This window comes from Rattus norvegicus, chromosome 9, assembly GCF_021556685.1.
Source record: "Rattus norvegicus strain SHRSP/BbbUtx chromosome 9, alternate assembly SHRSP_T2T, whole genome shotgun sequence".
Lineage (NCBI taxonomy): Eukaryota > Metazoa > Chordata > Mammalia > Rodentia > Muridae > Rattus > Rattus norvegicus.
In genome coordinates this window covers 109,112,442-109,138,722 of record NC_141542.1, presented here as the reverse complement: position 1 = coordinate 109,138,722, position 26,281 = coordinate 109,112,442, and the positions used below count along the sequence as shown (strand labels likewise).

The following is a 26,281-nucleotide window of genomic DNA, read 5'->3' as shown; positions in this document are numbered from 1 at the left end:
GATTTTCCCATTTCAGAATAAGCAAAAATCTCAGAGGTGTGCCCTCCAATTTTTGGATTTTAGTTAATTACAGATGTAGTCAAGATAACAACCAAGATAGCCATCATACCAACCTTTTTCACTTTCCTTTCTTTGATTTGCTTTTAATCCTGTGTGTATATGCATGCATTTATTTATGTGTCTGCGGATAATCCTCCCAGATTCTTCTCTGAGGTGAGAAAGGATCCCTGAATGGGGGGAAGAGAGGAAGGAAATGTGTTCTTCCAAATGAAGACCTTTTCAAGCAATTAAAAAGGATCTCTGTGAGATTGCCAGCCTAGTCTAGAGTGAGTCAGAGCTCCATAGTGAGACCCTGTCTCACACAGACAAACTGCACAAACCCTATCTCCCACACCCCCAGAACCCCCAAAACAGACAGTCTGTCTTACAGGCCCAGGCAGGATCCTCTTGCCTTAGCTTCTAAAGTAGCTGAGACTACAGGTGGTCCTCATCAGACCTGGCTGCTTTGTGCCCTTATTGTCAGATTTTGCTCTGAAGCCTGAGTATATCTCAGGGACTCTTCTGATTACTGCGAATGAAGTCAAATGTGCTGCATTATCCTTGTGTGTGCATGTCTAGCTGTTACGTGATAGAATAAACAGTCAAATATTTGTAAGTATTTCAGGGCTAGAGGGATGGCGCAGTGATTAAGAGTACTAGCTGTTCTTGCAGAGGCTAACATCTACATGGCAGCTCACGACCATCTGTAACTCCTCTTCTAGGGCATCCAACACCTTTTTCTGGACTTTGCACATCAGGTAGGTGCATAGTACACATGCATACTTGCAAACACCTATACACATAAAATAAAACATAATATTCAGATGGAGTCATGGACTGTGTTCGCTCTTCGCTCTTCGCTCTTCAGTTTTTAAAAATTAAAAAAGGTAATTCACTAGATGGTATTACAGCCTTGAATTAAATCTTAGGGAAACATCAATTTGAAGAACAAATTCTTTTCTTTTGAAGCAGGGCTTCTATTTTGATACATTAGTTTCTGCTGGGAGCTGACATGCCAGCCCCAGAGGACCAAAGTTCCCCATTACCTCCATTGCCTCAAAGCACGGTGAACCCCATGGGATTGTAGGGTGGCCTCACACAGGAGGACTCTACGCCTTTCTGGACTTACCCTGGCAGTTCTGAGGACACTGTAGTACGAGCCAGAAAACTCAGGAGCCTCCTTGATTTACACAGATTGCAAAGATGCTTATCACATCACTCTGAGATTGGTAAGTGCAAGGGTGAAGTGAATGTTGCTAAAGAAAATCAACATGTCAGGTACAGTCTCGCTTGACCCTGTGAAACATTAAAGATGCTTTGTTTTAGAGTGATGTTTTCTGTGTACAGACGCTGCTATGGCTGTCCTCACCTACTTGTCTTTGGCTACCTATAATTTGGCAGCTATATAGCTGCTTAAGTGAGAAAGGATCCCTGAATGGGGGGAAGAGAGGAAGGAAATGTGTTCTTCCAAATGAAGACCTTTTCAAGCAGGCTATGCTGTTAGTTTTACAGCCAGGTCTATATGCAGACCATGGTTGTGAAGCACTGACGTGATAATAGGGATCTTTGTTGTGTTTTGTTTTCCTCCTTCAGCTCTCACTGATTAGCTTCTATAGTAAAGTCTGCTATTGAATTGGCTAAACTCTTTCTGGTTGTTTTAGCATACTAAAAACTTAGCTTGTTGTTCATTCATAAGTCTATAAAATGTTTTAAGTTCAAGGTGTAGCTTTACTTCCCTCTATCCACTAAGTCCCACAGCCAGACTTGGTAAGGATGTGTTTGCAAGGGAGCATGTGTGTCTGTGTTTCCCTCTTTTTGCCATTGCTGATTGACTGTAGCTCTCTTACCTTAGTCCTTGGCCCTTGTGTATGTCATGTGCTTACCAGTCTATAAGAAGATTGTTCAGCTTTTCGTCTTGCTGTCCTTCAGGACAGTCTGTATTTGGGTTCATAGCACTGGGGACAAGCGTCTCCTGGAGCACTGACTCCTGTCACTCCTCGGTGGATGGGTTTCCACATGGACCTTGAAGTTACCTGGTATATGTCTCTGTACATACCTGGATGAGTTCAATAGCCTCCTAATACTTCCTAATAATCAATCAATCTCTCTCTCTCTCTCTCTCTCTCTCTCTCTCTCTCTCTGTAACTGCTTTCAGGAACTTTGACAAAGTGAGTAAAAGGCTTGAGTATCATTGCATCTTTTTTGAAGATGTATACATGAGTGCATGTGCATGTGTGTGAGTATATATATACAAATAACCACGTATATATAAAACGTGTGTGGAGACTATTTCAAAATCTAGCAGGACTATACTCCCTTTTCTGGGCTTTAGGGAAATGGCCGTACTTTGTCCCTTACATCTTCTTAGTGGATACCAGGTCACCCCATTTCTACCTCTATCTATGTAACTTGCTCCTTTTTCTTACTATTCTGCCTCTCTCACAAGGACACATATAATGGACTTGGAGAAGAGCAAGCATCTTTGTGATAAAATCTCCTGGACTAAAACTTGACATCATTTCCCTTATCCAGGTTTTCGTCCAACATAACACACACTATTGTGCATGCACAAAACTTCAGTTTTGCCAGCAATTTGAAGTCTTCCCTTCAGTGTTCCTAGGACTTCAGAACAACAAAAGAGGTTTTTTTTCTAGACTTGTCACTTGCAGATAGTGCTATTTGTCTTCTCCCTTAGTTCTATCTCCTTAGATTGCTTGTTTGCCACTCTTTGATGATAATGTGTTGTAATTTTGTTGCTCTACGTCTAATATAATTGTAACTTTTCACTAAATATAAGATCTGCTAGTTCTGGGAAATAATATAAGTAATATTTATTATATTAATAAATATATAACAATATATTTATTATTGTATTAATAATAATATAAATGTAGACATTTCCTAAGAAAACTGTAGAAAGCAAGGAATCAGTGTGAAATTTCCTCAGTCTCTGGATTTTCTTCTCTTTTTTTAATTGATCCTTTGTCAGTTTCTGTGTGTTCACACTCCTTTAAGCTATATAAACATTTATATAAATACAGATTTACTAGAATTAAACCATATCTACTAAGCTGTAATGTTTTATTCTCTAAGTATTATTATTGATTTGCTAGGCTAGTGTTATACTTAAATTTTTACATGTTTATGTATGGTTTGAATTGATAGTTTCTTTGTACATTCACTCCTTGTTTGGGGGTAGGGGGAGGCAAAACCATGTGTGCCCTGTTTTCCTCTAGGGAACCCTCCTTTCCACCAGGTAGAAACTGTGTGTTTTGGATAGAATGGCTCAGCTGTGTAGGTAGATGGTGGTTAGTTTGCCCTGGCCCCTTCACTGCGGTTATTGGTCCCTTAATGGGCTCAGAACCCAATTACTGCCAGTGAGATTCCAAAATAATTAGTGAGGCCCCCATGAGGGAAGGAAGCACTTATTTCCTTAGGAGAAACCAGATGATATAATTACTGCTGTTTGTAACATTGTTCTTGTTTCAGAAGCAGGCATAAGGCAATTCTGTCTCTGTTCTCTGTCTCTCTGTGTGTGTGTGTGTCTCTCTCTCTCTGTCTCTCTGTCTCTCTCTCTCGTGTGTGTGTGTGTGTGTGTGTGTGTGTGTGTGTGTGTGTGTGTGTGTGTTTATCTTTGTCAAACTAGAATTACTGATTTTTTTTTAGAGAAACTAACACTTGAGTTTTGTTTTTGGTTTTCCTTTTGTTTCATGGATGACTGGGATGGGGAGGGTTTGTTTGTTCGTTTGTTTTGGCTTTTTGATGCAAGGTCTCACTATATAGTCAATCCTGACTGGTCTACAACTTCTGGCTCCAAAGCTACTAGACTTATAGACATATATGACCTCACCTTGGCCTGATTTGGTGAACTGAGTTTTGTTGTTGCTTTTGTTTTTTTATTTGACCAATTTTTTGTTTATTAATTCCTCTGGCTGTTGGTTTTCTCTGTCTTGCCTTGAATACTTAATTCATTTACTTTCATTTTCCCTTATAATACTGGTGTGCTTTACCCACTGAGTACCACTTTAGTCGTGGACTTTGGTAAACAGTGTTCTTTGCTCTTTTTCTTTTAAAAATATTTTTCTTGGAAAAACCTTGAAATATATAAAAAACACCCCCCAAAAAAAACCCAGAATATTTCAATACTTCCGTCCAACTTTTGTTAGCAGCATATTTTATCTCTCCTCTTCATATCTCTATGCATTGGTTTTTGCTTTTAATATTTTAAAGCAAATCTCAGACTTTCTATCATTTCTTTTTTTTTTTTTTTTTTTTTTTTTTTTTTTTTTTTTTTTGGTTCTTTTTTTCGGAGCTGGGGACCGAACCCAGGGCCTTGCGCTTCCTAGGCAAGCGCTCTACCACTGAGCTAAATCCCCAACCCCTCATTTCTTTACTTTAGTGTGTTACCTTTAGTAGATATGAGGCTGAAACCATAGCCACTTTACCACTGTCCAATGTTACTAATATCATCTAATAAGTGTCTTGCAATTCAGTTTACCAGGTGTCACAAAACAATACTTTTATACTTGGCTTACAGAAATCAAGGTCAAAGGTCCTCCTATTTGCCCTTAAGCTGATTCTTAGAAAATCTGTAAAAATATATATCCTTTTTATAAAAATTCCTTTATGAAAGTTTAGGGTATCTGTGCTGTAGGATGTCAACATTTTATATTTGGTTTACTGTATTTCGTGTTCTTCAACATGATTATGTCACCTTTGCATTACCTGTAAATTGGAAACTGGAGGAATTAAAATATTTTGGGGGCTGGAGAGATGGCTCAGTGATTCAGAGTAAGTACTACTTCCCCAGAGGACTCCAGTTTGTTTCCTTGCACCTACATCAAGAGGTTCACAGTTGCTTCTGGCTCCTTCTCCAGAAAGACCAGAAACCTCCCACCTCTGTCACAGCATGCATGCACGTGCGCGCGCGCGCACACACACACACACACACACACACACAATTAAAAATGAAGTTAATCTTTTTTATAAAACAATATTTATAGACATTACTGAATGTTTACTGTGACAGATCAGGAGGCCCGATATCTGACATAGGACAGTGCCATTGGGATGCTTTGTGAATGAAGTTCTTTGTCAGCCAGTCATCTAATAGGCTAACAGCCATCTTGCTTGTTGCTTGGGCCCTGTTTCATTGGAATATTGGTTTCCTGTTGCAGCTGTTCACATTGCCAGATTGCAGCTGAAATGGTTTTGCTGATCTAGTCAGAGGGTCGTTAGGATGGCTCTTTATGGTGGCTCCTGGGCTCCCTTGCCTTTTCTCTTAGTAAGAGCCATTATTTAGCCTGTAGGCCCCTTCTTCCTACAGGTATACCTTCAAGATACATAGATAGAAAATATACTCTTCCCCACCCCATGGCTTCTATATATGCTAGACCAGCACTCTACCACTTGATCTTTCTGTTTGGTTGGTTAGTTTTGAAATATGAGTCTCATATCGCCTGGGCTGGCCTCTGGAATGTGAATGACCTTAAACTTCTGACCTTTCTGCCTTTGTGTCCAAGTGTTGAAATTACAGGAGTTGCTACCACACTAGTTTTACCCAGATGCTAGGCATCGAACCTGAACTTGTGGCTAAGAGACTGTCCAGTGGTTAAGAGCACTTACTCTTGCTGGGGATGCTGGCCCAATTCCCAGCACCCATTGGTAGCTTACAACCATCTATAACTCCAGGAGACCTAACACCCTATTCTGACTTCCGCTGACACCAGGCATCCTTGTGCTGCACATATGTACATGTAGGCAAAATATTTCTACATATAAAATAAATAAAATCTTTATTAAAAAATTACAATAACAACAACATACCTGGGCTGGTGCCTACTAAGCAAATCCTCTCCGAACTGAGCCATATCCCCGACCAGCTTTTGTAGAAAATAATTTATATGTGTGTACTATATTGGGGTTATGTGCATACAAGTACATATAACTCCTGTCCCCTGGAACTGGAGTTAAATGTGCTTATGAGCCACCAAATATAGTGCTTGCAACCAAACTTAAGTCCTTTGCTAGAGAAGCAAGAACTCTATGGCTATAAACTATTGACCCAGCCCTGATATAGGATCTTATTATGCTGCCCAGGCTGCTCTTGAACTAAGAGAATCTCTGTGAGTGTGTGTGTGTGTGTGTGTGTACGTACATACAAATGCTATAGTGCACATGTGGAGATCAGAAGACAACTCACAGAATTCTTTTCTCTTTCAACCATGTGAGTCCTAGGGATCAAACTCAGGTCCTCAGACTTGGCAGCAGGCAGCTTTATCCACTGAGCTGTATCTCTGGCTCTATTAGCTGTAGTTTGTACACACATGTTCCTGTGTCTTTTTGTTTGTCTTGAAAGCCCTGAAGAAGAATAGGTGATTTCTTATCAGTGTTGAAAACATATTTGAAACTAGCAGCTTGCACAGGTGAAATGTGGGAGGTGCGGGGTAGAGCTTCTTATCTCTAGAATTTTTACTTGTAGGTGGTTGTATGTCAGTCACTGTAACAATTGTAAGAGGCTAGGTTGTCCATATATACATCCCTGTCCCTTACTGCTTTAACTACTTCCTTTTTGTTGTTGTTCTGTTGTTTTGGAGTTCTTTCTATCTGTAGGGTTTGCCTGTATGTATATAAATGCACCCAGTGTACACGGTATCTACAGAATCCAGAAGAAGGTGTTGGGTCCCTTAGAATTGTAGTTAAAGATAGGTATAAACCAGCATTTGGATGCTGGGACTCAAACCCAGGTCCTCTTTAAAAAAAAAAAAAAAATTTGGTGCTAAACCATTTCTCCAGCCCTGTTTGTTGTGTTCCTTGCGTGCCTGTATGTGTTTATAGTATGCATATGTGGACACAAGTGGAAGCCTGGATTTGACAAGGGGTATCAGCCTTTGTTGCTCTCCAATTTTAGTGCAGTCTCTCAGTGAACCCAGAGGCTTGCCCCAGAGAACCCATCTCTGCTTCTTCAATGCTGGGGTTGTCACAACTGCCGCGCTTTGACATGAGTTCTAAGGATCCAAAGTCCTCACTCCTTTTGAGGTAAAATGTTTATATCCACTGAGCTATCTCCCAGGCCCCATGTCTCCTTGCTTTCTGTAACAACAGGATAACCAGTACTGCCTATATCTGTTTCAGGCCTACAGCCATTTCTCAATGACTCCTGGGCCAATGGGAATGGTGCTAACTGCCACTAGGTTACGTCTCATGCAAACAAACATAGGAAGTGTACCCCAGACCAGAATGAAAAAACATACGATATATTCCCAGTTTAAATAATAACTTATGGGGGGTTTACCTTATTGTCTACCTTATTCTGAATATTTAGATTCTTAGGAATATAAATGTGATTATCAAGTTACATACACTATAATAAACATAACAGAAGACTGTACATCTTTAGTATATATAGCCAATCTCAGAATAAGGAAACAAGTTATGCTTTATAATCTACAGTTCTCTGATTTGTATGGATCTAAAAGTAAAGCTTTGAATCAGTGTATTCAGATGTACTTGACTAGGTTTCTACTTCTGATCCCCCTCCTGTTGTCCCTTTTCCGTTGTTTCTCCTTCCCACCCCAATGGCTAGGAAAATAAAAAGAACTACTTGGGTCTTGGGTGTGCTACCTGTCTGCCTTATATTTTTAAAAATATAATAGACTTTGCAGTTTTGCTTTCTTGCAAAAGAGATAGTCTCAGATGCACCACTATATTTGAGACTGGACTGTTGTGGGCCCCGGCTATATAATACGGTGCATATACAGAACTTGCCAAGAATTCACGTTCTCTTTGACTGTGTGTCTTGGAAATGCTACTGTGCACCATAGCCAGAGACTTGCCCCTGCCTTCTACTCTGTGTGTTGCCTCTTTATAGACTCAGGTTTATTCTTTCTTCTGAAAGTTGTGTTTCCAGACTTTGAGGCTGTTTCTCACCGCCTCTGCTCCTGTCCTCACACATCATTCTTCACTTCTGGTTAGATCGCCTCCCACGTGATGCCTAAGGTCTGCTTGCAGCTGCAGTACAGGACACTCCTTACCCTTTGTTACTGATGTGCTGTTCTGCTTGGCTCCCTCTGGTTCCGAGTCATGGATTGTCTATCTTCTTTCTCTCTTTGTGAGCTTCTGGTTTACCAGTTGGTGCTCTCAGGAGGGAGGTGGCTCAGTTAATAAAGTGTTTGCTTCAAAAGCATGAGGATCTGAGTTTCATCCTACATTTAAAAGCTAGATTTAACCAGGTTTTGTAACTCAGGCATTTTATCCCAGTTCTCAAGAAGCGGAGGTTGGCGTATATCTACAAGTTCAAGGCCAGTCTGTTCTTTACAGTGAGTTCCACATCAGCCAGGAATACATAGTGAGCCCTTGTCTCTCAGTTACCCTCTGAAGAAACCAGACATAGTTTTTCACTCTTATAATCCCAGAGCACTGGGGAGACAGAAACAAATAGAAATCCTTGAGGCTCACTGGCCAGCTAAACCTAACTGAAGGTTGTTTTCTGTCCTTCATACCAAGAGTGTACACACACACAAATTATACTTTGTCGTTTGCAACAGCATTCTCACGTGACAGCTGAAGTGTTGAAGTTCTTGGTCCCCACAAGTGAGTCAGTCTTTCTCTTAAATTGTGGCATCCTAATCTTAAAGTCAATGTTTTGGCTATCTAATTCAAAATAGAGGAAAATGACTTTGCTCTTATATAGACATAATAATATCAGTGCAGTTTAACATTGAATTCATCCTTCGCACAAGACAGAAATTGTTCTCAGAACATCTTTAAATCAAAGTGAGATTTAATTCCTAAGAGGTGATACCATAGAGACATCCTACTGAGAAAAGGAGGCCGTCCTATTAGCTCATTTGACAGATGAGGAAAAGGCCAAGTGGGGGGGGGGGGGGAATGTCCAATGTCACCAAGCAGGGAACACCCTCTTGGGTGCCTTGGGCTGTATTCTTTGGAAAAGTAGAGAACCCATTTAGTTTTCTGGTGTTTGTTTCTTTTGTAGAAAACTCATTGCTATTTGGATAGAACTCATGTTTTAAGCTTAATCTTGCAAACTTTTTTGTTTTTGAGACAATCTCGAGAATCCCAAGCTGGCCTAGAATTCTCTATTTAGCTGAGAGTGTCCTTGAGTGTCCTTATCTTTCAAATTCTTAAGTATTTGCATCCATTTCTTTAGCCAGCTTTGTATTCATAACAAAGCTTTTTACAAAAGTGAGCTTAATCTAGTTTGTGGACTGTGTAAGAAAGTTAAAAAAAAAAACATTGGATGGGGTTGGGGATTTAGCTCAGTGGTAGAGCGCTTGCCTAGGAGACGCAAGGCCCTGGGTTCGGTCCCCAGCTCCGAAAAAAAAGAAAAAAAAAAAACATTGGAATAAAATCCTCAAGTTATAACTTGATGCCCCTGGTCAGTTGTTAAACTGTTTTGTTTCTGACAGCCCAGTGGGATTTATCAGAGAATATTAACAATAGTAACTGAGAAAGAGACATTTCTCACCCTCCACCCTCCACCCTCCACCCTCCACCCTCCACCCTCTACCCTCCCCTCTCCCCTCTCTTTCCCCCTCTCCACCTCCTCCTCCCAGAATACTACTCATTGTTGAGACTATATTACTGTGGGCCTCAGGTCATGTAGAGCTAGAGCTTTTCTGAATGAAGCCTCTCTCTGTTGGCCAAGAGAAAGCAGAAGCAGGCAGATGCCTGTGAGTTTGAGGCTAGTCTGGTCTACAAAGTGAATTCCAGGACAGCCAGGGCTACATAGTTGACTGTGTTTTGAAGAAGAAGAAGGAGGAGGAGGAGGAGGAGGGGGGGGGAAGAAAAGAAAAAGCAGGAAAAGAAGGAGGAGGAGGAGGAGGAGGAAGAGGAGGAGGAGGAAAGAAGGAAAAAAAAAAAGAAAAGAAAAAGCAGGAAAAGAAGCTCCTGAGGAACCATGCAAGTCAAGTGATCTTCATGGGTGAAAATGCAGGAAAATTATTTATAAAGTCACTTTCAAGGCCTGTTTCTTGTGGGATTTTTATTGGTTGGTTAGTTGGTTGGTTGGTTGGTTGGTTGGTTGGAGGGGTGAGGTAGGGGATGGGCATAAGTAGACATATACTGCCAGGTTACTCCTAATTGACAGAACTTAGCTGGTACTGCTCTCCAAGTTCTCCGAGCAGCTCTATATTGTTTTCCCAAAGTGCACAGGTTCATGTCTTGGTTTTGGTATTTTGTGATGCTAGGAATTGAACTTACTTGCTGGCACAGTAGCCAGTTCTAACATTTTTCCTTCCCCAACTGGAAGGTTCTCCATTGAAAGTAAAGGGTACCACATTTGTAAGTAAGCCCCTTGTTGAGCAGTGTATAAATACTACTGCTTTTTGTGTGCTGCCCTCCCAACGTTAATTGCTTTGTCTTGCTCCATGAAGCACTTCCTTTACCAATTGGTTGGCATTTATGTAACTCAGGATTTGTCTGTGCCCTCTGAGTCTCCTCTCCTTTATCCTCTCCTCTCCTCTGCTCTCCCCCTCCCCTTCTCTCTCCTTTCTTTCTTTTTTCTATTCTCTATGACTTAGTGTCCATCCAGTTAGATACTACACATATACAACCTTTCTTTTTTTTTTTTTTTTAATAGCTGGGGACTGAACCCAGATATACAACCTTTCTAAAACACAGAGTTAGCGGTCCATTTCTGTTCTGTGGCACTGGGTGTAGTTGAGATCCTCTCACAAGACTATATAGTCAAGGCTTTGATGTCTGCCATTTACTGAATGTTGGTTAGAATGCTGAGACCTGGGTCCTCCTGCTTGAAATAAGTCTGCTGCTAGGTTCCACTTACTTTGTTAGGTAAATCAGACTTATGTATATAGCTTCTAGAATTTTCTATGACTTTTTAAAAAGTAGATTCAGTGGGGCTGGAGAGATGACTCAGCAGTTACGAGCACTGACTGCTCTTCCAGAGGTCCTGAGTTCAATTCCCAGCAACCACATGGCGGTTCACAACCATCTGTAATGGGATCCAACACCCTCTTCGGGTGTGCTCATTGAAGACAGCTACAGTGCACTCATAAACATAAAATAAATCTTTTTTTAAAAAAGTAGATCCAGAACTTAAGAAACTTAAAAGCCAATAAAATATCGTATTGAGATTATAAAGATAGTTTTCCCTTATTGACATAATTTTAAAGCTGAATTTCATTATAATAAACAATGTTTAGAAACATTTCATTCTTGCTTTATTATTTATACCATTTTACACTTGGTTACATTAACAACCAACTTGAGAGTAAGCCCAATGGAGTCTCCCTAATCTATATCATCCCTGATGGGAGCCCTAACTCCGGGCAGCCAGAATACAGACCGTTAGCAGGACCTGACACTATCTGACTTTTCCCTGGGATAGAGGTTTGGTCTGTTAGGTCTGAAGAATTGTCTGCTTCATTTCTGTAGAAATCTATTCACTTATTGTTTTTTTCTACTTAGTGAAACCATCTAGAAAAAAATTACATATATGTATGTGTGTATTATATATATAGTTTATTTACCTAAAATACACTTTTTAAAAATATATTTGTTAGCTGTATGCATATGTGATGATTATTTTAATATTTATTAAATTAGTATAGAGTTTCACAAAATACTAAACATATTCATTTAGTGGATATGCTCATTCTAGCATTCTAAACAGCAAAATACCTACTCTAAGCTAAGTTCTTGTTCTTGTAGATGACATCACAACTTACAGAAAATGCTCTCCAATTTCTATCCACCCAGATTTACAAATATGACAGGTAAAAGTTGAGTTCATGACAACTTAACCAAGGTGACCCGAATCGTAGCTGAGCAAGATTCTAAACTTAGGAATTACGGCAGCACATTTGATGCTTTCGTACAGTCCACTCATTTTGTTTGTACTTGCCAATGATGAACTAAAATATAAATACATATCTGCACATTACCAAGAAATTCATGCCCCCTAAGAAATAAGCCAGAATACCAGCCATTGAAGGAAAAATTGATACCCTTTCTGTCACTTCCTGAAGAGAACCTGACAGAATTAAAGGAGGAAAAGAAGCTGTTAGAGCTGAGATGCCCAAGTGGGTACAAAATGGACCCTCAGCAAGGGATGAGGTGAGAGCAAACGCCCTCAAGTTGTCCTGACTGCCACATGTATCATGCGGCATGTGCGTGCCTGAGCTCACATACAGACACACGCCTTCAATAAAATAGTTTTGTTTCAAGACAGGGTTTCTCTGTGTAGCCCTGACTGTCCTGGAGTTCACTCTGTCGAGCAGGCTGCCCCAAACTCACAGAGGTCCTCCTGCCTCTGCCTCCCCAGCACTGAAATTAAAGACATGCACTGCCACTGCCACTGCCACCAGCAGGCATAATTATTTTTAATTAAGCAAAAAAAGCTGTCAAGATGTCTCAGTATGGGTAAAGGTGTTGGACCCAGTTCTAATGACCGGAGCTCCTTTAGACCCTGGAACTGATATGGTGGAAGGAGAGCTCACTGCTGTGGCTGCCATTGCAAGCGGTGGCATGCATCCCACCACACACCTAATAAATAAGAATTTTGGTTTTAGGAAAAATGTTGAACATTCACTTAAAAAAATAAAGACAATGTAAAAGAAACCATGGACGGACTAAAGAGAGCTGCTTGTTTCCACCCTGGACTTGGACTATTTTCTCTTAAGCTACTGAACTGTATGTATGATAATAAACGTCTGTGAAAGAAAATTCAATTTTGATATAGTCATTATTAGAATGTTGTTGCAGGTTTACTTAGACATAGTCATAGAAGGGGTTTACATTAACAAAAGTATAATCTGTGCCATATATATTTACAGACCTGGTCACCAGTCTTAGTATGAATGATCTAACTACTAGCAGAACCATCCCTTGTCACTAATCAGTGTAGCATGTCTTGTGGAGATCAATTTAAATTATTCTGCTAATTTTTAGGTAGAAAGTGTCATTCTAGAAACAGTGGGAGTTGGGAGAAGGGAGTCCATAAATGAGGCAGACTAAACTCTCATGCAATAGCCAACTCTATTCAGAGCATCAGACATTTTTACTCATAAGGTTAAGAGTCACATGAATAAAGTGTACAGTCACAAGGACAAGCTGAACATGGCAAAACCAGAGAGTCATGTAAAGGATAGTTTAAGCATTTAATTCAATAACATCAGCAAACAGTAATGAATAATCTGAAGTAAACTCACTCTGCTACACCCTGAGGAACACAAAACACAGTCCAGGAAAAATTCTGCATTCTGAAGAAACTGTGGCCATAAGACTTTCCTTAGAGTCTTCTCAAAGCACTCACAGGACTCCATTCTTAGACCATGTTCCTGCAACAGAGGAGGGGGCATGAATCCTTCCTCCTAGAGTATTTTCCCATTTCTTGTTTTTTTGTGTTCGTTTGCTTTATGAATGGTACTGGAATAAGTTAGACTGTCCTATCCTCTACTCCATGATTCATTTGGTAAGTTATTTTGGTGGGACCAGGAGTCAAACCTAGGAGCTGGTACGTGATAGGCAAGCAGTCAACTACTGAGCTACATCATCAGCTCTGAAATTCCATTCCATGATTCTTAACATCTTTTTTTTTTTTTTTTGGTTCTTTTTTTCCAGAGCTGGGATCGAACCCAGGGCCTTGCGCTTCCTAGGCAAGCGCTCTACCACTGAGCTAAATCCCCAACCCTTCTGTTGTTCATTCTTATGTTTGTTTTATTTAATGTCATGTTTGTGAGTTATTTATTTCATGCTTTTTAATAATTATATCATTTCAGGTTCTTGAGTCTATCCCATATAATTTAATTTTTGATTTTTTTCAATTGTAGTTTTACAATTTTTATGGCATCAGGGAGCAAAGCCAGGGTTTATGAATGCTCTGTGCTCTAACCACTGGACCACACACTTCATCTCTTTTTTTGTTTTTTTAAGGTTTATGTGTATGTGTCTTTTGCCTGCATTTATGCCTGTGTATCACATGATACCTGGTGCTTAGGGAAAACCAAAGGAGAACACCAGATACCGTGAAACTGGAGTTATACTTGTGAGCTTACATGTGGGTGCTGGGGATCAAAATGGGGTCCTTGACAAGAACAGCAAAGGCTTTTAACCACTAAGCCATGTCTCCACCCACCCACTCCCTTTTTTTTTTAAAGATTTCTCAGTTTATTTGGAAATATACAGTTACCCCAGTAGACAGTTCTACTTCTGAACTGCCAAGTGACCAACACCCTTACCCAACCAACACCCAAAATATACCCAGGAGGGCAGGTCCTCGGTAATCAATGCCCAAGACTCATCCCAACTGTACAGACTATAAAAATTCGTTTAGGAAAACAAGGAGTTAGAAGCCAGAGTCCCTGAGACATTTTGCCCCTTTGTAAACATTAACATCCAGGTTACCAGAACCTGGGATGAGTGTGCAAAAATAAGGGTTCCCTACTGTGTGCCCAGAGGAGTAAGGACATAGTTGGCAACCCTAGTACTTAAGTCCTGAGGGTCGACCCCACTACTGCAGGTTGGACAATGCCTGTGGCTGAAACAGGGCAGTCTCCACCCCCTTTTTAAAAAAGAGGTGTATATGCGCTCTACAGATGTTTATATGGATGCCTAGTTTGTTCCTTGGGTGCTGGGATCCAAATTGCAGTCTTCATGATCGCAAAGTAAGTGCTCTTAACTGCAGAGCTATCTCTTCAACCCCCCTCCATCTTACTCTTTGAACTTTGGACTTTCAGCTTCTATTCTGTAATTGATCTGTCAATATCTTTTTTTATCCTGTTATGAAATGTATTCCTTCTTGAGTATGCCTACTTTCTGTCTTGTCACTTTTTTAAAAGGATGATGGGGATTTAAGGGACTTGAAGTCCCTTGTCTCTAAGCACTCCCCAGAGATGCTTTTGTCTCCCAGCTCAGGCCAGTGAGAGCCTCGAGTTGTTGCTATGTTGCTGGTCTTCTTCTTTTCCCCTTAGACCCACTTTCTGTTTAGGGCATAGCTCTTTTAGGGAATCATGATTTGGGGAATTGGAGAGTGTGACTGTCCTAACATTTCACCTTAAGTACTCAGGAATCTTATTCCATGTTCCTTGATATATGAAAACCAAAATATTGCAGACCGATGTTTACTTTTTGAGGCAGATAGAGTTGATGCTTCTGTGTTTGTCTCCGGAAGCTAGCTAGTCATGATTGTTGGCACTCCAGGAGCACCTGGGATGTTTTGTGGTACGTGTCTTATCATTTCATATTTTACCGTTTTTCATTGAGATAACATCTTACATAGATAGGCCAGGTTGGTCTTATGGCCTCCTAATCCTTGTGGTTCTACTTCTCAAGTGCTGAGATAACAAGCTAATGCTACCACACCCTCCTTGATTTAATAATGTCTTCATTAAGTCCATGCTTTGTTTTATTTTTGAGACATCATAGAACTTTGTAGCCTGCTGTGACCTTGAACTCCCTTCTGAGTACTGATGATAGGATACCACCACACCCAGCTAACATGGAGGTCTCTGTACAGCAGGCATTGTGCCAGCTTGTATCTTGTGTAGGCTTCCTAACTCCATTGGAGATCCCTTGGCAGCAGACATACTGACTTGCCGGTGCTTAGCTTTCCACAGCTCCCTCTTCACAGCCCTAGACCTCAGTAACAAAAGAACAACAACAACAAAAACATTTCTTCTAGTTGCTGGTTAGTTAATCTCCAGGGAGAGACACCTTGCAGACCACAGTAATAACAGAAGGAAAGCCAATCGGTGCCTACAGAGGCTTTAGGAAGCTATATCACTCAGTGACTATGCTGGCAGTTTGGAAATGCCCTTGGGTCTTCTAAGCAGTGCACATTCTTTGCCTTCAGAGATTTATGAAGAGCTGTGGTGTTCCTGTCAGCTGCATGGCTGGCTCCTGGGCTTCTGAGTTCTGACACTTCAACTTGCAGATAGTTTCCTATTCAACAACCCCATCCCCATTCTTTTCATCACATTCCTCTTTCTCCCTTGTCTTTTAGTCTAAAGTCCAATTAGGGCAGCTTTTCCCAGTCCCTCAAGTCAGCTGCTATCTTCTAAGTAGGAATCAAGTCTGACTACAGAAGGCCTCTTCGACCTTCCCACATACCATTGTCCCCCACAATGTACCTGGAAAGGCACATCCTATCTAGACCTGGTGGCTCACACCTCTAATCTAAACACTAGAGAGGGAAGCTGAGACAAAACTTCTTTCTACACAATGAAACTTTGTCAGAAGTTGGGGGAAAGGGAGTGGGGGCATCTGCTGTTGGTTACTACCTAGCCTTTAGTAACACATCTCATGGTCATATCCTGTGCTAATGCATCTCAGTGGCCTGTACAGGTCAGAAGTGTGCTCATGTCACCTCAGGAGAGGTTCAAAATGATGTATGTACAGATTCTTCAAGTATTTGTCACTAAACACAGCAGGGCAAAACTAACCGAAGACTCCTGAGGGCAGAGGTTCTGCTCTGTCCAGCTCAGTATAGGGAGAGGGAGGAACTCTCTGCAGGTTGGTCTGTACAGATGGGACCCTGAGTAATAACTGTAGAGAGCTTCGCAGGTTTTGGGGTTTGTTGTGTTGAACATTGAGGAGTGGGATACGGATTTGTAGTAGAGGTGGGGCAGGTGGAAGAGATCCCCCTAGAGAATGAGAATATGCTCCATCAAGGAGTGCTGGGGGGGGGGGGTAAAATGGTCTTCCCGGCTATCTGAGGTCCTCAGAGCTTTCTTTTCTCTTTTGGTGACAGTTTCTGGTGACCTCGGCTCTGGCACCTTTGGCTCTGGGGCCTGCCTGTTCTTCATACCTGTTCTCTGTAGGTAATTAACTTCCCAACTCCTCACCCCCTGTCAGGCCGCAGAACTCTTAAAGAGTTGGTCGGCTCCCGGGCGCTGTAGGGACCCCGCAGCGGGCGGGGCGGGCGGCCGGTCTGACGTGTCTCGGCGGGATTGGAGCCTCCGCCCTATATAGCAGCGGCGGCCCCGGCGCCGCGCCTCGGAGCGTCCCGGCTTCTCCCGCGCAGCGGCAGCGACAGGCGGACAGACTCTCGGGTGGTCACACTCACGAGTGAGGATCGGGCGAGCTGGTGGGCGGGGGTGCCAGGGGCGGGGCGGCGGGGGTTCGCCGCTGAGCACGGCCGGGGTCGGTTCCCCAGCTCCCCGGCCGCACAGGCTCCTGGTCTCCAGCTACGGCGACGGGCGGGGGCCGCTACGTGTCACTCTGCGCATGGCCGCGCTGGAGCGCAGAAACTTTCCCAAGTCCGCCACGCGCCGCGGGTCTGCTTGCGGGCCCGGACCGCCTGGACTACTAGCTCACCGGGCGGGCCGCCGCGATGGGGGAGGGGAGCGACCTGGCCAGGTTGGTGACGTGGGCTGCCGAGCCGGCCCCTCCCCCGCACCCCTTCCCCCCAGCTCGGCCGCACGGGCGTACGGGCTGTGGACCGGACCTAGCTAGGTCAGTGGCGCCCTAGTTCGCGTCAAGCTGAGATCTTTACCCGGGGCCCCTATGTCCTGCGCGGTGCCTCGCTGCACCTTCACCTGCGGCGTCTGGCTACGTGGTCACAGGAGGACTCCCGGCCCTAGTACTACTTGGATGCGCCCCAGGGTCCATGGGTGAAAAATACATTACGGAAAAATACCGAATTTGGATGAAAGGCAGGGAGGCCGAACAGGATACTGTCCCTTTAAGCCTGTCCCCGCCCGCGGGCGCTCTTGGCCGGTGGGAGGGCCATGCTGAGGTGGCATCTGCGAAAGTTCCTCCCAGGCTGGGTCTCTGACTTCCAGAGCTGGGTAAAGCACTAGGCCGGCCTTGGTGGTCACAGACATAGTTTGTGATCTCAGCATAGCTGGGTTTTGTTTTTAATTTTAGAGTTTGTATTCTTAAGTATTGGTTGAGAGGGTGCCTTCGCAAGACTTCTGAGGACATAAAAGTGAACAGTTTCAAATTTGGAAAAGAAACCTGTATCTCTGCTGGAGGTTTTCAAGCTGGAGGTTTTCAGTGCCCTCCGTGCAGACTGGCCTACAGTATAAGGAACTTGAGTCCCTCTAGTTGAGGTTGATAGGAAATTCTTTCTGAAGCATAACTGAATTCCCCTTACATAAGTAGTTGGCACAAATTAACACAGGGGAATCAATTTCAGAAGCAAGAAGACTCCTTCACATACAGCTTTTTCTATTTTCTGGATTAACAATAGGTTTCAAGCTGCCACTGCTTCACCTCTCTTTTGCAGAAGCCCTGACTCTGGGCTTCTACCTCTTTTCTTTTAGTTCTGTTCTCTGTTGAGAGCTAACCTTATTCTGCCATGTTCATTTATGCTCTAAGAAGCAAATCATAACATCCACGTTTGGGTGCTGACTGACCCCAGCTTCCTGTGGGAAAGGTGGTGGAGGTGGCCTCGGTCCTGAGGGACTAGAGGGGCTGTACCACTTGAGACTTGAAACATGAAGAGGCCAGAAGAGGAAAGAATAGAGATGTCATTGTTACTTGACTGAACCTTCATAGGGAGGCAGAGGAGCTGGCCTCCCACAAATGTCATGCACTCTTTTCTCTGGTGGTATTTGAAAATCAGATTAGAGTAACATTCAGTCTTTCAGTCCTGACTTGTACGATTCAATCCAGCAAAAGGCTGAGAGACCAAATCTTGGGCTCCTCCTGAGTTTAGCCAGTGGAGGTGCAGATGGAGAGCATGTGGTCAGCAGTGAGGGCTGCTGTGCAAGTTGAGCGTCAGGCACAGCCAGTTAGGCCGCTGAGTATTTGCCAGTAGAGGTAAAACAAGCAGTGGGTGAAGGTGGAGGGAGTGTTGCATAGGTTCTGCTGTGTTAGACCAGGCGCAGATGGACACTTGACATGGTCATTACTGAGAGTGTAGAAAGTCTTCGATAAAATTCCTTACTGCAGAGACTCTAGTAGAGATGAGGTCTGGAGCTACATATGGGTATCAGGTGTGTTAAATTGAGTCTTTAATAGGGTTTTGAGTCGTTAAGGGTTTTGAGTTGTTAATTTAATTTTTTTTTAAATCCTTACTAGATGCTACCTGAACTCTGTTAAGTGTGTCCCTAATTGTGATCTGTTTGCCTCAAGCTGTGACAAACTGAAATCTGGAAACTAGGCCCCAGTGTGTCTTGTCAAGCCTGTCTAGAGTTCTCTAGAGGTCCACTTGGCTGCCACAGGGCATTTGTAAGTGTGAGGAGTCTTGGAAGCTACACGATGGTTTCTCTCTTCGCCACGACAGTAGGCTTTAGACATGGAGCTGCTCTCAGGAACCCTTGAGTCACTGTAAATACTCCTGGACAGTGTGGGAGCAGGCTTAGAGATCGCCTGTGTAGAGCCCTGCGTTGCATCTGCACAAGGCAATGTATGTGCAGGCTTGGGTAGCCAGTACTCTGTACTCCAGACTTACCCTGTCCTGCAAAGAGACATGGCTTCCTGAAGTGGGGTAGGCATCTGGATTTAAGAAATGAGAGCAGAGAGCCTTGTGTTTTGGCACATACCTTTAGTCCCAAAACTCAGTAGAGGCAGGTCAATTTCTGAGTTCGAGACCAGCATGATTTACATAAAGAAAGATCTTGTCTCAATGCACCCCACCCCTAGCCCCCAAATGTTTAGAGTAGATATTTTGGCCTCCCTGGGTGACTTTTGAGTCTTGCAATTTTATGACCTGATTTTTAAATCTCTGTGGATTAGAAGGAACTGGAGGACTTTTATAGGACAACAGCAAGAACAAAGAAACTACAAAGTTACCAAGGATTCCTTGGCTTTGTTGTTTTTGAGACAGGTTTCACTTTGAAACTCTGGCTGGCTTGGAGCTCACAGAGATCCACCTGTCTCTGCCTCCCAAGTGCTGGGATCAAAGGTATGTGCTACCACGCCTGCCTCCAAGGATTCTTTAAAAAGTCAAAGAACCCTTGGTCATTCTGAAAACTCAAGAGATCTTCAATCTGCTGTATATGCCACAGTCAGCTTCATAGCAGAGTCAGCCTGGCAGAAGTCACAAGGATCCAATGTACAGATCACTTATAAGATCCCTTGAAGAATTGCCCTCTAAGAGTTTAAGATGATTCAAGTTTTACTGTAATGTGTCTTGTTCAAAGTTAATGCCTGAGATCAGAGCTTTTGTGTTTTTTTTTTCTTCAAGAAATCCTCATAACCAATGTAAACTAGAAGTCAAATGTAAAGATTTATTTAGCCCTTCTTTCTTGAGAGATGAAAGGATCTAAGTTATAAAGCATGGATAAGTAACCTTTATGGGTTTTGTTTGCTTTGTTTTCTCTCCTCTCCTTCCTACCATATACCAGTAAAAGCTGGCAGGCTGACAGAGGCAACCTCAGGACGGACTTTCTGGCTACTGACCATTTTGCTGGTAAGTTTGAGTACCCTTTCTGAAGATTTCTGGGCCTGGAACACCAAGATGCGGGAGTTAGTTCTGGCCTGTATCTCCTATACTCGGTTTCTGTCTTCGGTGCCATGAGAAGTATCTCCCTGGCTTTGCCACCCGCCCTTCAGCTCTGTCCTCTGCCTTACATCTGTGTTTAATCCTGTTCATACATGTGAATTATGCTTTTTCAGGGTTTAAGTCTTAATGTTCTTTAAAAATACAGAGCTTAGTTTTTTTTAATTGGGTTAGGTCTTATTGTAATGAAGTAAGATCTTGTTTTTTGCCTTTTTTGTTTGTCTTTTCTCTGGATAGTCCTGTCCTGAAACTCATATGTCCGTAGTTCAGACTGGCCTTAAAGATCCACCTGTGTATGCCTCTTGAGTGCTGGAATCAAAGGCTTGCACCACCACACCAGCTGCATAATTTATTAAAGCACTTGCCTTTTGCCAAGGTGTGCATGTGAGAAGACACTTGGTGCACAGTGCTGTAGAGAAAATGAGTCCTCATTCTGGTCTCCTAGGACTACAGGAGGGCACAGAAGCTAACACCCGTGTCTTAAGAATACTGAATTGCACCAAACTTTAAGGAGAGCTGGGACCTTCATAGCCAATGTCCATAGCTGTCCTAAAGTGAGGAATTCTGTACCTTAAGCCAGTTATCTCTGTAAGTGAATCCCCTTCCACCCTTAGGCAAGAGTGGCAGGAGGCCATTTAGCACAAGGTTAGATCTCTTACAATGTTACCATGAAGCACTGTGAGGTCCATCCTCCACCCCTCATTCCTGGGGTGTTTGAAATGTTAGAAATGGTTCTTTTGGATCAAGTTGTAGTAATTGTCATTTTTATACTTTTTATAACGTCAAGAGGCATATCTTGAACAATTAACAAAATAAGATGGATGATTCTGGAGTTGATCTGTGCCAGAGCTGGGTAAAGCAGGTGGCAGGTCCCAGATTACTTGTGGTTTTGGGGGGAGGTTACAAGCGGTTACTGGGGCCATTTCTTTGTGGCTCCTGCAGTGGATTAGTGGTGCACACCTAGCACTAGGTCTCTCAGCCTAGTCTTGTCTACTGTGTGACAGGCAGTTTCTGAGAAAACAGGTAATCAAGTGGGCTAGGAGCCTGCTTTACTTGTAGTTCCCATGTTCACCCTTCTTTGAAAGCTTGAACAATTTACATTGACCTTGTGAGGAAATAAATACTATAGCTTACAGTAAGGAGATTAAAAACATTGACTAGGGGTTGGGGATTTAGCTCAGTGGTAGAGCGCTTGCCTAGGAAGCGCAAGGCCCTCGGTTCGGTCCCCAGCTCCGAAAAAAAAGAACCAAAAAAAAAAAAACAAAAAACATTGACTAAAGCAGCCCCATGGATCGTTACAGGTAGTTGTACCTGGGCTTTCTGCTCCCTGATTACCCTTCTCTTGTTGCAGTGTCTTACTAGGATTGTGTGTGGACGTGAGATCAACCATGAGCTCCGTTGCAGTTTTGACCCAAGAGAGTTTTGCTGAACATCGAAGTGGGCTGGTTCCACAACAAATCAAAGGTGACAGACCCCTTTATAAGTCCTTGTTCACTTCCGAGACTGGGCTTTTGTGCTCAATTTGTACTAGTTGGTTGACAGTGAGATTGGACAGGTTTGAGGAGTGACTGTAGAAACAGCGAGCTGCAAATGTGGGCGGTTTCCTAGAAATCCAGTTAACAACTGGCTTTTAGTGGGATCCTTTGCAAAATTGCTGTTCCAACTATGGGTACTAAAATAAAATATTGGCCGGGAGGCATCCCAAAACATTATTGAGCTTCTTTGAGTCTGACTTCTGCACTCTTAAAATATTTTCAGACAAGAGTTTTGCTGCTTAGATCAGAGTGATCCCACACTTGATCCTTCTGCCTCTGGGATTATAAGCATGTGCTGCTACACACTTAATATATTTAACCCAGTATATGTAAAAAAAATTGTCATTGCAACATTTCAATGTGAAAAAAATCTTAAAGCCAACTATTGTATATTATTTTTCATAAATACAGGGCATTTTGATTTGAAAACCAATTTTTTAAGCAGAGTTTTTGATCTGGGTGGACCAGACTACTGCCAAGCCGATGGCCTAAGCTTGATCCCAGCACCTATACAGTTAAAGGAAAGACCTGACTCCTGCATGTTGTCCTCTAACCTCCATAATATGACATGGATATAAACACAAATAAACATTAAAGAGATAGTATATGTTGTAACATATTTCAGTTTTCCTGTAATGGAATTGAATATCAGTTCTTTTTTTTTTTTTTTTTTTGGTTTTTTTTTTCAGAGCTGGGGACCGAACCCAGGGCCTTGCGCTTGCTAGGCAAGCGCTCTACTACTGAGCTAAATCCCCAGCCCCTGAATATCAGTTCTTAAATTTAAAATGAATTAAATTTTTGAAATTCACTCCTAAGCTACACTTGACACACTCAGTCCCAGTGACCACTGTGTTGGTTATTCCTAAGACACTGCTGGGGTCTGGCTCTCAGTATCTGGGCAAAGATCTGTAGTGTCGCCTTTATGAGGAGGGCAAATGGCAGTGTAGGAGATCAGCATCTGCTCACACCAGCAGCATCAGCAGTGAGCCTGTCTAGTTCCAAAGGTCACCTGGCCTTGCCATGCTTGCATGCCCCGTGTGTTTCGGGCCCATCTACTGGTAGTCGCTGCTCCTCCCTAGGACCAGAACAGTCAGGCCCTTGCTTTTGTGGGGACCATGGGTCCCTGGATAAAGTATGAACATATGAGCCTTCTAGACCATGAACATAATAATCATAATAATTAATAATCAGGGGCCATGATTTCTTCAAGTCTTGCTGTTCCCTGTCTTGGCTTGAGAGTCTTGATCAGAGATAGTCCTGTGTGAGTTAATGTCACCATTATACATTGCAAAGAAAAATGTGAAACCAACCTCAAAGGTAGTCCTTAAAAACAATGTTCAAACTTCTATTCCAAGCATGTATAGTTATGATTTTCTTCTGTATCATAGAAAACATGGCTCTCCCAAAAGCTGTCGCCTATGTGTCAGATATGCTCTACTAGCTGGGCTGCCTTGTCTGGCCTTCAAGGGCCAGGGTCGGGAGGATGCCCAGGGGGGCCCAGAGGAGAAGAGAACAGGGAAAGATTTTATGTGGGGGAAGGGGGATGACTAGGAGAAGGGCAGTTGAGCGGGATATAAAGTGAATAAGTAAAAAAATAAAATTAAATTTAAAAAGAAAGAAAATATGAGGACTGGAGCTGGAGAGATGGCTTAGCGGTTAAGAGCACTGACTGCTCTTCCAGAAGTTATGAGTTCAATTCCCAGCAACTGCATGGTGGCTCACAACCACTTATAGTGGGATGCCCTTTATTGGTCTGTCGGAAGACACCTACAGTGTACTCACATAAAATAAATAAATAAATCTTTTAAAAAGAAAATATGAGGGCCTAAAAATCTGTCATAAGCTTGTCTTCAAGAGCAAGCTTTATACATCTCAGCACTAAAATGGGGCTAATACTGACTGACATTTAATGGTGGGACCATGTAGAGGGAGAAAAGTTTCCATTCTGGGATTGGGAGTCTCTAGCCCCATCCAGGTCATACACTCAAGGTGTTGGGCCTGGTGACTGTGAGGTCCTTTCCTAGAGCTGTGTGCTCACTCAAACCACTGTTCCAGTGGAGGGTTCCTACTAAAACCCTTCAGCTGTTTTTATTCATATAATATTGAGTTGTATTTTTTCTTCCTAATCTGTGTTCTCTGGTCCAGTTGCCACATTAAATTCAGAAGAGGAAAGTGACCCTCCAACCTACAAGGATGCCTTCCCTCCACTGCCTGAGAAAGCAGCTTGCTTGGAAAGTGCCCAAGAACCTGCTGGAGCCTGGAGTAACAAGATCCGGCCCATCAAGGCCTCTGTCATCACTCAGGTAGAAACACCATTTCAGTTTGCAAACTGTTTGTTGTAGGGACAGTTAGAGCTGATGGGGTTTTGAATGTGCAGTGTTAGCGAGCACTTTGGGTTGGGGTGTCTTCTGTAGTGCACACCTTTTGCCGTAAGCATCCCATGCTGCCACTGGGCTGCCACTGAGCTGGCACACAGTTTGGGATAGGCCATGTTTGTCAGAGTCATGGGGCCATGTGGTTTTTCTAGTCAGGGTAGTCCCTAGTTGCCGAGTCTGCCCTTCCTACTCGTGTGATGGTCAAAACCTAGTCTTTGCTGGGTTTGGTGGCACTCATCTTTCATTTTAGCACCTAGAGACAGAGGCAGGCAGAACTCTGAGTCAGAAGCCAGCCAGAGCTATATAGTAAGACCCTGTTTCAAAAACATAAAAAGAGCTAGTCTATCTGTGAGTTGCTAACAAGTTTCCTGGTTTGCTTCACTGACTCATCTCTGTTAGCTACAATTGAGGTACAAATAATGAGTATTAGAACTGATGCCTGGTTATGATAAAAATTTATCACCCGTGTAACCATAACTCTTGCCTCTTGATCTTTTCCTTATGGCCTTGCTTAAAGGTTCAGACCTCTGTCGGGGGTAATTGAGACCTCTTCTACCCCTGCTCTTCCTCAGCTCTCCATAGAGTTCCTGACTCTATTCAAAACTTGTTATGCTTAAAACTCTTGATGCTGCCTGTCTGTGCCCCTGCCTCCTGGTCTGCTGATCCTATGATGGGTACTAGTTTGTCTCTCCATTGTACCTTAGTGTTCTTCACCCACTCACTCACTCCCTTTAAATCCTTCACAGGCCTACTGTTCCTGATGCCTTTCATCTGTGTAGTGGGCATAGTTCTGTGTACCACCACAATGCCTGTGTACCACCTCTCCTGCCTTAGGTGATTTCTCCTATCCATCTAACTGCCTCATCCTAGGTCACTGCTTAGTGAAGGATTAGTGGATACATATTGTATATAGTCATTCTTCTCTTCCTTGATAGTTTAACTTTGGCTTTTCTGAACAGGTGTTTCATGTACCCCTGGAGGAGAGAAAATATAAGGACATGAACCAGTTTGGAGAAGGTGAACAAGCAAAAATCTGCCTTGAGATCATGCAAAGGACTGGTGCTCACCTGGAGCTCTCTCTGGCTAAAGACCAAGGTCTCTCCATCATGGTCTCAGGGAAGCTGGATGCAGTCATGAAAGCCCGGAAAGACATTGTTGCTAGACTACAGACACAGGTGGGTGTCCCTGGGCTTGGCTTCCCTGTTGTTTCGCTGGTTTTGGTGCAGGGCAGAGCATTTCTGCATTCTTTCTAGCTTAGTAGTTTGGAGTTGGAACCACTAAATTAATGATAGAACTGGGTACCTACCTGTCAGAGCAGCCGTTGAGTCAAATGCATTGAAAATTCAGGCTTTCCCCAGAGTTTGAGACACTTAAAAGCCAATGAGCTTGCTAGGTAGTACAGCATCAGTTTCTACATCACAAACTTGAGAAGTGAAAGATCAGGTATTTTTCTCTAGTCCCAGCAACCTGATGACCATTGGCATACAAAACAAATCTGTAACGCATTTGCCCTGAAGGTGAAGAAAAAGGCAGCCTCTTACTAAGGTGTCACGTGACGGCTACCGTTATGTGTGGGTTTGTTTAGAGATAAGGGTTGTTCCCACTTGCTGCTGAGCCTGTAGACACGTGGAGAGGGGTGCAGGTAGCCGATCTTGCTCTGCCACTGACAACCTCAAGTCTTTAAGATGGTTCTGAGCCCCAGGCAGCTTCATGGAATTACACAATTAAATGTCACAAAGGTAAATTGTAATCGTGTAGCATTGTAACTGATATTATACTAGGCTCTAAAATATCTGTTTACCAGTTAATGTGGTTGAGTATCTGTTATGTGATTGAGAAGTTTTAAAATCAAATTCCAAAAAATAACAATACACCTGGGAATAGTATACTATCTAGTTATTATA

The 26,281-nt window shown here is 42.9% G+C and overlaps 1 protein-coding gene and 1 long non-coding RNA gene across 30 annotated transcripts in view; one reads left to right on the top strand and one right to left on the bottom strand.

The window, feature by feature from the left end:
• The window catches only part of Hdlbp (high density lipoprotein binding protein), a 69,662-nt gene that overhangs the window by 15,217 nt on the left and 28,164 nt on the right, over positions 1–26,281 (top strand). For 7 of the 29 annotated variants that reach the window (NM_001432870.1, NM_001432864.1, XM_087567522.1 and 4 more), the window contains 5 exon segments: positions 16,769–16,838; positions 20,313–20,377; positions 21,819–21,931; positions 24,148–24,305; positions 25,337–25,552. In NM_001432870.1, coding sequence (NP_001419799.1) covers positions 21,856–21,931; positions 24,148–24,305; positions 25,337–25,552 — 450 coding nt within the window. In that variant the 5' untranslated portion in view covers positions 16,769–16,838; positions 20,313–20,377; positions 21,819–21,855. 29 annotated transcript variants of the gene reach the window in all.
• On the bottom strand, positions 13,060–17,352 carry LOC120094809 (uncharacterized). Its single transcript, XR_015629756.1, has 2 exons — positions 16,863–17,352; positions 13,060–13,358 (listed from the first exon to the last, which is right to left on the bottom strand). It is a non-coding gene; the product is annotated as an uncharacterized LOC120094809 (long non-coding RNA).